The sequence below is a fragment of the Oncorhynchus gorbuscha genome, linkage group LG03, assembly GCF_021184085.1.
Source record: "Oncorhynchus gorbuscha isolate QuinsamMale2020 ecotype Even-year linkage group LG03, OgorEven_v1.0, whole genome shotgun sequence".
Taxonomy (NCBI): Eukaryota; Metazoa; Chordata; class Actinopteri; order Salmoniformes; family Salmonidae; genus Oncorhynchus; species Oncorhynchus gorbuscha.
Genome location: NC_060175.1, coordinates 70055868 through 70067537, shown reverse-complemented (window position 1 = coordinate 70067537; position 11670 = coordinate 70055868). Strand labels below are relative to the sequence as shown.

The window sequence follows — 11670 nt, the reverse complement described above, 5'->3', positions numbered from 1 at the left end:
ACTTACGGGTAGCCAAAACTCAGACATAATTTACAAACAAAGCATGTGTGTTTAGTAACTCTGCTAGATCAGAGGCAGTAGGGATGACCAGGGAGGGATGTTCTCTTGATAAGTGTGTGAATTTGACGATTTTCCTGTCTTGCTAAGCATTCAAATAGTAACAAGTACTTTTGGGTGTCAGGTAAAATGTATGTCATTTTCTTTTGGTATGTAGTGAAGTAAAAGTAAAAGTTGCCAAAAGTATAAATAGAAAAGTACAAATACCCCCCAAAACTACTTAAGTAGTACTTTAAAGTATTTTCACTTCAGCACTTTACACCACTGTTTTCAGTAACACTTTGAAAGCTAAAGCATATTTAAGGAGTTGCAATGAGAGAAAGGGAAGAAGTCGGATTAGACTTGTGACTTGCTGGGGTCCACGACCCCTTTGTGTTCCTTTTCAATGAGCATTGTTTTGGAACGCTGACAGTGTGCGCCGCTCTCATTGGCTGTTTTATGAAACAATAACAGGACCGGTGGCCTCTGATTGGTTCAACCCGACAGCTGCCCAATACCCCCTCTCCGACTGATAAGTTTCTCTAACCAACTTTATTTAGTATGAAGTCAAGTTGCTTGTGTTTTGAAGCAGTGAGCAAAGGGAAATTTCACCGCAAAGAAGATGAAGCTGTGTAAAACGTTTTTAGGTAAGTAGCCTATGTCTTATCTGTTTTTCTCTCTTCAGTAAGATATGTGTTGATGGCTAACTGAACTCAGGTTAGGAGCAGAAGTGACGGTCGTTCACTAATTTCTATGTTAGTATAGGTCTTGCTCTTTTGTTGTAGCCTAAACTTGCATGTTTTTTATTCAATAATTTGAATTATGTTATAGTCTGTTTATGCTGCATTATTTGATATAGCCTATAGATGTTTAATCCAATACTTACTTGTTAATTTCGTAGGCTGTATAGCCAAATGACTCATTTAAGGACACAGTAGCCTATTGGTTGTAAGGAAAGTGTCAGTATTTGCATTGGTTTATCACTAGGATGGATAAACGGGTTGGTTTATCAATGGGAGAAAACAGACAGGGTTGGCTTAGAATGTTGCCAACATGTAAACTAGTGAATATTTAGTCTCCACTGTTTATTGAAAACATAAATACATTTGCACAATGGGCACTTGTAGTCTCCCGAATACATGGTTACAGCTGTTGTTTAGCTAGCTAGCGAATTTAATTCAAAACACCTCAAAACAAGACATGATGGTATCAAGAACAAGATTAAACAATCCAATTCCTCACATGGCAGTTTGTAATTCCTGCTAGCAAACTGGCCATCCAAGAATCACAACATGCTGGCTTCTGCCCCGTGGATGCGCGCACATCAATTTTGTGAATTGTCAGCTGACCCATCTATTGGCTAACATCTTCAAGCCACTAGGCCTACTAGACACAAACAGGTTGCGTCCACTTTATTTAAACAGTCTAATTATGTCAAGGTGACTGCTTTGTATTTAATTTACAATAACTCGTGAACTCTACTTACACATTGTCATTTTAACCCAAAATGTACGGCAGCTATAGAGTAGTGAGGAGGAGGAGTCTACCATGTCAGGAAGTGACTTCACCAATCATTTTCTCTATTCAGGGTTCACTCAAACATGTTTTAAGCTTTGTTGTAATGTTGACAGTTACAGCTGATTTCAGTAGTGTTTTCCCTGTCCTTAAATATAGGTCATCTGATTTAATTCAGTCTCTGAAACGTTTAATCAAAGTTTTCGCCTCCAGCTCCGGGCATGACAACCACAATCTGTCTCCTGAATTGTGCACTAAATCCGAACTATTTTTCTCTGCTTTTCCCTCGTTCACAATATTTACCACATCTACAAAATCTAAATTGGCTCTATCGTAAACATTCAGGGAAACAAAACATTTGCTTTTTTGTATTAATTTAAGGTTAGGGTTAGGTATAAGGTTAACACGCAGTGAGGTCAGCGTTAAAGTTTGGGTTAGGTTTGAAATAATATTTTAAGAAGATACATTGTAAATGGGGGTTATGACTTTATGGTTGTGGTAACTAGTGACGACCGTCTTCCCTGGCTAAACTAGCTGAACTGTGCTAGTTTTCGTCCTCATTTCCAAACTTCATAAACTTATACAATCATGTAACAAAAACATCGCTGGAAATAAATTTACATTATTTATTGTTGTATTGTTTTGATGAAGCGTCATGATTGGTTGGAGAACGACAGTGGCGAAGGTAGCCTAGTGGTTAGGCCAGTAACCGAAAGGTTGCAAGATCGAATCCCCGAGCTGACAAGGTAAAAAATCTGTCGTTCTGCCCCTGAACAAGGCAGTTAACCCACTGTTCCTAGGTCGTCATTGTAAATACGAATTCGTTCTTAACTGACTTGACTAGTTATATAAAGATTAAATAAAACTAATAAATATCACTGGTACTTAAATCGGATCAATGTTCAGATTTGGGCTCCACCGGCGTTATTGACTTAGGGTTTGCTGGACTGTTCTTGGAACTGTGGAAACGGGCAGCCTCTCCCCGCTTGGCTCGACGGGATATGTAGTGATTTTGCCAACACCGCTTGAAATGTAGGCCTACACAGTCTTGTACCGAGGAATTAAGTGCTGCCAGAGCGCGACCCTCACCTTTTTCAATTTGAGAATACACGGAGCTGGTAAAAAAATATTCTGGAAAATTAGCCTATTTCTGAAGCTAAATCAATGTCCCGCAAGATCACGTAGGTTAACGATGAATGAATATTTTACATAACAGAACCGAATATAATAACATAGCATAACATCTCATCGTTTCTAGTGATATTTTAGGATAGTAAACTGAAGCTGAATAGTCGCATTTATTTTCTCATGCGGCTCAAAGCTCAACAGCGCGCGCCACTAGACAATATGCGTGCTTCGATTTGTTTGTTAACACCATCTGGTCTATCTTGCTCAGGAAACAGTCATCTAAATGTATATTCCAATGAAACTGATTGAGATCAAATGATTGGCATGCAGACGCAGTTTGGGCATTCACTGGTAAAATGTGAAGAATTGTCATTGACAGTGATGATGGCCTATTTTGAAATTAAGTAGACCTATGCCGAACTTGCTGTTTAGGGGTTTTAAACATATAACATTTCTTGAGACAATATATGTGAGTATAGGCAGACATTGCAAATGGAGGATGCATTTTAATCATATTCTATAGGCTAATAATATGCAATGCTACATCTGTCAGTACAAACTTTGATTGAGAAATTACGATGTAATAAATAAATAAAAATTGCACTACACCACTGCTTGTAACCTTAACCTTTTTTTTCAACTGGCTATCATATTTGTTGATTAAATCGGACTGTATTAATATCACGAGTAATCGAGGAATGTCACGAGTTAATCGACATGAGAAAATAGCAACTCGACAGAGTGCATTGACTACAATGAATGGCTAAATTACCTCTGGACACTAGGGGTCAGCGGAGCTCCTCCGTCTCCTCACCACTCTATAAATATAGCAGACAAGGTCAATTAAATATATATTATTAAATTACACAGTTGCTGATTTTCAGCTGTTTATGAAAAGTGTTTCTGTAGCCTACATGACCGAAATTATATCAACAGAAAAAAATTGTTGACTCCTAACCACTCAAGGCCCTTTGTGCTGACCAAAGATTTCCTGAACTCACATTCCGTCCAGACACTTTGTTAGACAAAGGAAAGTTGTGTCCCTTCAGGGATTAGTGGCTCTTAACTCTGTATAGGGGACGTCAGGCTGCAGGCGCATTAAAAAAGTTTTGTGCGGGGTGGGGGAGTCTGTCAGATTGGTCCATCTGTTGGCGGGGAGTCGAAAGTGTAGCCTACCCTCTCGTTGGTCGCCCCCTATGTAATATTTATACAGCCGGTCCTAGTCACAGCAGATCCAACGCTGATTGTATTCCAGAGCAGGGCTGTCCATCTGCACTGGGGCTTTAAGAAGTGCCTGAGATTAGATGGGGGAGAAAAAGGCCCCAGCTGGTAACCGAAGAGGAGGTGAGTCTCTTTAGATATGCAAAACTCTTTCGAAGTTACTTCATTTTTAACAGTGTCAAAATGTGGATGATTTTTTTTCTAGTTTTGCAACCGGACGTCTGATGGATATAGACTAGGCCTGCTAGGCTATAGACCTATGCCCAATAAGTAAAAGCATTTAGTTACATGCACTCCAAAGTCTAAACTACTAATTCATTTTAGTTTATTCCTATTCCTAAGTTATTGATTGGGTTTCCAAATTTGTATAGGCTGCATGATTTGATGATTATAGACCTCGATTACTGTCTTATATTCGTGGCTATGTTAGCATTTATTAACATATATTTAAACCTACTTCTGAAGTTGATGTTTTTTTTGCTGTTACATTATATTATTTTCATCAAAACGAAAGTTTTTCGTTTGATACTTTGGATGCCAACACAACGTGCTACGAAGACGTTGTATATAACAGACCCCATGCAATTCGAGGTGTTCAATGAACAAGTGGCGCAGCGGTCTAAGGCAATGCATCTCAATGCAAGAGGCATCACTGCAGTCCCTAGTTCGAATCCAGGTTGCATCACATCCGGCCATGGGCGGCACACAATTGGTCGTCATTGTAAATACGATTTTGTTCTTTACATTTACATTTACATTTAAGTCATTTAGCAGACGCTCTTATCCAGAGCGACTTACAAATTGGTGCATTCACCTTATGACATCCAGTGGGACAGTCACTTAACAATAGTGCATCTAAAACTTAGGGGGGGTGGGGTGAGAGGGATTACTTAACGTATCCTTTACTGACTTGCCTTGTTAAATAAACGATAACGTCAAAAGCCGATGTTTTTAAATGTAACTTTGTAGGGTTTTCTATCGGTGTGCATTGGAAATTGGTTTATATTGAGCTGTAAGAGTAATTGTCAAACTTATAAGACCAAATGTCATGTTTATGGAAGGCAGTTTTAGCAGAGTGGTCGAGCTACTGTCCATGGTGCTGAAACTAAGGCACGCGCCACCCAAGCGCTGTCCGGGACACTGAACTGTTCAAAATCCTTGCACGGTGCTTAGATTTGCCTCAATACTGATGTTGATTGAGGGTGTCGAGTCTAAAGATAATTTATGATTGATGCACCATGATAAGTGATATCAAAAATTAACTGGAGTACCCGAAGCCCTGCCCCTCTTAGCCTATGTTGTGGGGTTTGCTATGGTGATGTCAGAGTATGGGGGAGGGGTGAACAAGGGACCATGAGCGAAAGGTAAGGCAATATTACGTATTCTCGCTGACAAAGGCAAATGAAGCCATGTTTTTTTGCTTATGTATTTTGGTGTAGGCTATTCTACATTTAAAGTTGAATTAATGCCGCATTTGTAAACTGGAGACTGTCGGAAGAGCACCCAGCTCCGGATTATGTTTGATGTCTCTAACGTGCAATGAGGGCGGTGCGGGGATGTTGTGGACGTTGTATCCAATGCTGAGCAGAAGTTGTTGAAATAGGGACCAGAAAGCCCGTTTTGCCTACTTGAAAACAACGAAGCAACCAGAACCATTCAATAATGGTAGGCTATTTATAAATCATATTACGTTTACAATTCTGCAGTATATAGTTACATTATTATGTTCCCCAAATTCGTTTGAAATCAGATTGTAAACCTATCCTTTCGCGAATATATTTTGGTTTCTGTAATGGACGTCCCGGTCCTAATTCTTAAAGATGCAGTCTCTTTAGGCTGCTCATTTATATAAAACACTCATCTTATTTCACACAACCTTCAGTATCATATACCTTATGGACTGAAAAAGCAGAATACACAGTTATGTTAATCCAAAGGTAATCCAAACGACCAGAGAATGTCAATTCGGACAAATAACTGAACTCTTTTGGATATTCCCCTTGAAAAAAAACGTTTATCGTTTTGATATGAGTATCAGAATGAGCTATAATGTTCACAGTTTGCAAAAACATTAATGCGTGACTTGTAGCCGATTGAGTGTTGCTTAGGGTTACTGAAACTTGGAGAAAATCATAATGTTGATAAGTTTGAAAGCTGTAGGCCTTGTGCAGTAGCCTATGCCATTGTATTTTGTGGTTTATCCTTTCTTAACATTATGAAGAGCCTATAGAAAAAGTAGGAGATATCAAATAATAGTTGAAGCCAGGCATATTTGTTTCGATTTAGGGTGCTATTGTGAAAGTCCTTTATGTTTTTGCAACCCGGAGAGGCATGGGCCTTTAATAAACGCAATGTTGCCTACTTTTCTTGTTCCTATCTCTTCAGTTTTTTGTCTTTGTAGTTCAGTTGTATGTGGATGTTCACTCGGTGACCAATTAAGGCCCAAACCTGCATGTTATTTTGTGACAAAGTGGCTTTGCAATGGGCCTACTTGCTGCGTTACTATATAATTTGCCTAGTGCTTTGCTACTCGGCTCGCAGGAGGTTGTGTGTCGATGACTGTAAAGTGTGTCGGTAGGAGACGGGGGAGGTGGAGCTACATTTCCGAGAGCCGATGCGCCCCTCAAATGTCACCATCTCCCGGGGCTAAGTGCGCTCAGGGTGCCATTTATAACGAGTTTATTAATATAGTAGCACTAGAAAAACCCACCCAAGCTTGATATTTGAAGGCTCTCTCTCTCTCTCTCTATAGCAAGGACTGATTAAATCGAAGGCGTGGTGCCATAGCCTCTCATACAGAATGAGTGTGTTAGGTCGTGTTAGCACCATGGACAGCGAGCGCCGTTCTGTTTTTGTGCAATAACGATAAACAAAGACACGAAGCCCCGTCTCTTTAAACCCACAATCATATATTTTTTGTTGAATCTATTCAAATGTGTCCTACAGTATGCTTTTAGGTCTAATTCCATTATGTGCAATACAGAAGAAAAATAGAATGTTTGAGGGCTATGCTTTTGGTAGGCTAGCTGCTCTGGTAAGCGGATATGCATTTCCGTTGTACAGTTAAATATTTTAGCATATATGCTTCATGACTGGTTTATTAAAGGCTATTCCTCAAATAACACAATTACCACCAGTTACTGGGCTAACCATCCATATAGCAGGCGTAATCATAGGTAGGCCTAATATGGTATAAAATTATAAATATTTTTTGCACATTGCTGCATGTTTTACGCAACATGATCTTAGAACACTGTAGGCTATCCTAGTGATAACACACGTGCAGGCCTTCTTTAATTGTTCTCATATTTTTCTGGGAGAATCTCACACACAGCCCAACCTTGTTCACGGAGAGCTACCTTCCTGTAGGTTAGACATTTTTTAATTTATCAGACGCGATTTACAGTAGTAAATGCATACATTTTCGTACTTTCACGTACTGGTCTCCGGTGGGAGTCCAAACCACAACCCTGGCGTTGAAAGCTGCATGCTCTACCAACTGAGCCACACGATTGTAAATAACAGATTAAACAAACCTGATTCAGTTTATCAACCAGCTAATTATTAGAAACAGGTGCGCTAGATTAGGGTTGGAGCGAAAACATACAGAATGGTAGCTCTCCAGGCACAGGGTTGAAGAGTCCTAATGTATGAGGAGCTCCAAGGTACCAGGTGCCCACATGAGGCAATAGCTGTGTGGATGTAGATGTAGATAGTAGGCCTAAAATGAAACAGCTGGGTCAAGTGCCCATGCTATACAGCACCAGTCAAAAGTTTGGACACAACTACTCATTCCAGGGTTTTTCTTACATTTGTACTATTTTGTACATTGTAGAATTATAGTGAAGACATCAAAACTATGAAATAACACATATGTAATCATGTAGTAACCAAAAAAGTTTTAAACAAATCAAAATATATTTTATTTTTGTGATTCTTCAAAGTAGCCCTTTGCCTTGATGACAGCTTTGCACACTCTTGGCATTCTCTCAACCAGCTTCATGAGGCAGTCACTCAGAATGCATTGCAATTAACAGGTATGCCTTGTTGAAAGTTCATTTGAGTAATTTCTTTCCTTCTTAATGCGTTTGAGCCAATCATTTGTGTTGTGACAAGGCAGTGGTGGTATACAGAAGATATTCCTATTTGGAAAAAGACCAAGTCCTTATTATGGCAAGAACAGCTCAAATAAGCAAAGATAAACGACAATCATTACTTGAAGACATGAAGGTCAGTCAATCTGGAAAATTTCAAGAACTTTTAAGGTTTATTCAAGTGTAGTTGCAAAAACCATCAAGGGCTATGATGAAACTAGCTCTCATGAGGACCGCCACAGGAAAAGAAGACTCAGAGTTACCTCTGCTGCAGAGGATGAGTTCATTAGAGTTACCAGGCTCAGAAATTGCAGCCCAAATAAATGCTTCACAGAGGTCAAGTAACAGACACATCTCAACATCAACTGTTCATAGGAGACTGCATGAATCAGGCCTTGCAAAGAAACCACTACAAAAGGACACCAAGTATAAGAAGAGACTTGCTTGCGCCAAGAACCACAAGCAATGGACATTAGATCAGTGGAAATCTGTCCGCATATGTGGTTCCCACCGTGAAGCATGGAAGAGAAGGTGTGATGGTGTGGGGGTGCTTTGCTGGTGACACTGTCAGTGATTTGTTTAGAATTCAAGGCACACTTAACCAGCATGGCTATCACAGCATTCTGCAGTGATTCACCATCCCATCTAGTTTGCGCTTAGTAGGACTATCATTTGTTTTTCAACAGGACAATGACCAAAAACACACCTCCAGGCTGTGTAAGGACTATTTGACCAAGAAGGAGAGTGATGGAGTGTTGCATCAGATGACCTGGCCTCCACAATCACCTGACCTCAACCACATTGAGATGGTTTGGGACGAGTTGGACCGCAGAGTGAAGAAAAAGCAGCCAACAAGTGCTCAGCATGTGTGGGAACTCCTTCAAGACTGTTGGGAAAAAGCATTCCAGGTGAAGCTGGTTGAGAGAATGTCAAGAGTGTTCAAAGATGTCATCAAGGCAAAGGGTGGCTACTTTGAGGAATCTCAAATATACAATATATTTTGATTTTGGTAACGTTTTGGTTACTATGTTATTTCATAGTTTTGATGTCTTCCCTATTATTCTACATTGTAAAATAAAGAAAAGCCCTTGAATGAGTAGGTGTGTCCAAACTTTTGACTGGTTTTTGGTCATTGTTCACGGGTGTAACGCTGTGTCATCGTAGAATTAGAATATCGTTCTATAGCCTAGTGGGTGCAACAGTCTAGTGGGTGCAATAACAATAATAATAATTTAATAAGAGTCATGGCTATTTATCACCCTCTTATGAACCATCCACTTTTTTTTATACCTATAGCTCTGTCCAGATTGAACATGAGATGATTTCTGGGGTGCTTTACAATGATCATTTTGTGTACACTGTTTTTTTTTTAAACAAATTTTGTACTCAAATAAGATCAACAACAAACAACACCGCCAATGAAATTTACATTATGTAATGAAATGAACTTGCCATACATGGAAAGAATATAGTACGCAACGGGTTAGGATGTAGGCCTGACTAAGTATTTATGCTTTATGCTGGTGATGTATAACCATGACTTTGTGTACAATGTCTCTCCTCTCCAATAGAAAATGAGTTCAGAGGCCAGCTGCTGAACCAGAGGTGGACACGAGGGGACAGAATAAGCAGATTCTGTGAGACCAAGAGGAGCCTGCGAATCAAAGTGAGAAGCTGTGTGTGTGTGTGTTGGTGTGCGTGCACATGTGTGCCTGTGTCTGTGTGAGAAAGAGCCAGAGAGAAATAGAGAGTTAAGGCTTCGTTATACCGACGAGTGGTGTCAGAAACCGTGACCCTCCCATTTCACACAAATCTATCTCACTCTGCTCCTCTCTCCCGCCCTCTTCCTTCCCTCCCTAAACTTAAGGAGGTCATACATTTTTCCTTTTAAAAGCTTTTATTAGAGTTGATAAGGACTCTGCTTCTGTAACCAGATCTTGCTCCATTGAGGATGAGGGGAGGTTCCACCTCACTTTGAAATCAGTATGAATGTTATGTGTATGTGTTTGGTTATGGATGTATCTGTGCTTTAAAATACTTGTGTGTGGGAAGAGGAAGACGGGGGGGGGGACAAAATGATACTGCCATGGTACTTGCAATGAGGTACTGTATGGATTGATGATGGAGAATAATTGTAGAGAAGTCACTCAAAAAGTGAAGCTGTGTATGTGTGTGTGTATGAGCATCAATATGTGTACCTGTGTGCCTATGTAGTATGTATGTATGTGTGTGAGTGAGTGAGTGAAAGAGAGCGAGAGAAAGAAAGAGAGAAAGAGAGGTAGTGAGTGCACTGTCATAACACTTTGTGTTTCAGATGAGTCAGGAAGCAGCAGAAACAAGAACACGGACCCGCTCAAAAGGCATCAGAGGTGAGCTGGGGCCACACACATGCACGTTCAAACGTATGATACTAATGGAAACAGCTTCGTTTGGAGTGCATTTAGCGTAAAGGTTGTCTTTTGATGTTCACTGTTTGTCTTTTTACTCTCCAGTACCCAGTGAACTCGTGGGAACAGAGTTAAGGTGAGAGAGGACGATGTTTTATGCTACGGTATTAAATTCACAGACACACTTTTCCTATTACTGTATACATGTAGCCCAGTCCTGATAAATGTAATATTGGTTTAGGCCAGCCCAGTGCACTTAAACCAGAGCATGCAGATATTCAGAGCAAATAAACTGGGCTGGTGATGAACTGGAAAGCACATTCAGAGTTTGAACGTATCCATTGCGCAACATGAAGAAAACAAACGTTTGTTTCCTGTTTGTATCACTAAGTAGCTGCCCCACCCCTGGATGTGATGGTTCAGGCCATGTCAGTGGGAGATATTCACGACACAAAAGGTATGATATACTAACTGTACTAACTACCACTAACTCTTAGCACTCAAGTTCCTATGCTAACACAGTTTTTTAAATACATCTCAACTTTGGGTCATTGATAACAAATTCAACGTATAGTGTAAAATATACACTTGAAGGGGAATTCAATAGTCTCTTACCATCTCCGCACCCACAGCGTTCTCGGTTGCCCAATAGTGAAGAAGAGGAAACTTGCGGAGGCAGAGGCAGAGGCAGAGGCAGAAGAGAATCAGCCCGCCCCTAAGAAAAAGTCCCCGTCCCTGAAGTTGGCCATGGACGAGGGTTTCAACGCAGCAGACAGTGATGCTGGCAGTGAGGCGGAGCATGAGGAGGAGGAGGAGGAGTCAGAGGATGAGGAACAGAAAGAGAAAGAAAATAACAAAATGCCAAACCCACTGGAGTCCATGAAAGGTGAGTCAAGAGAAGACCAGGATCCAAGGAAAATATCACATTTATCATGGATTGTTATTAGCTATTACAGTGGTATATATTGATAATGATACTAAAGTAAGTAATGATGGAAAGACAAATATAGGGAACAGCTTTCTCTTTAGCAATAACCTATCAACTCTGCACTGCACACAGCCAATTGCGCTCAGGTGTTACCCGAAGACACAGAAAAAGAGACATCTGTCAAGTTCGACACCATAGCTGCACCTGAAGCAGAGGCTCTGCAGGAGGACACAGAGGCAGAAGCAGAAACAGAGGCAGAGACAGCAACATACAGACGTGAAGAGGAGGTGCAAGCAGTGGCAGAGATACAGGCCACAGAGGAGGAGGAGGAGGAGGAGGAGGAGGAGGAGGAGGAGGAGGA

The 11670-nt window shown here is 40.5% G+C and overlaps 1 protein-coding gene across 1 annotated transcript; it reads left to right on the top strand.

The window, feature by feature from the left end:
• Nucleotides 1–576: 576 nt before the first annotated feature.
• On the top strand, nt 577–11644 carry LOC124017549 (myelin transcription factor 1-like; the record flags this gene model as incomplete). The annotated part of the gene is made up of 7 exons (XM_046332768.1): nt 577–683; nt 9566–9660; nt 10309–10363; nt 10487–10517; nt 10776–10838; nt 11014–11267; nt 11442–11644. Coding segments are annotated over exons 1-7 (726 nt in total), but the record flags the coding sequence as incomplete, so codon positions are not given.
• Between the last annotated feature and the right edge of the window lie 26 nt (nt 11645–11670).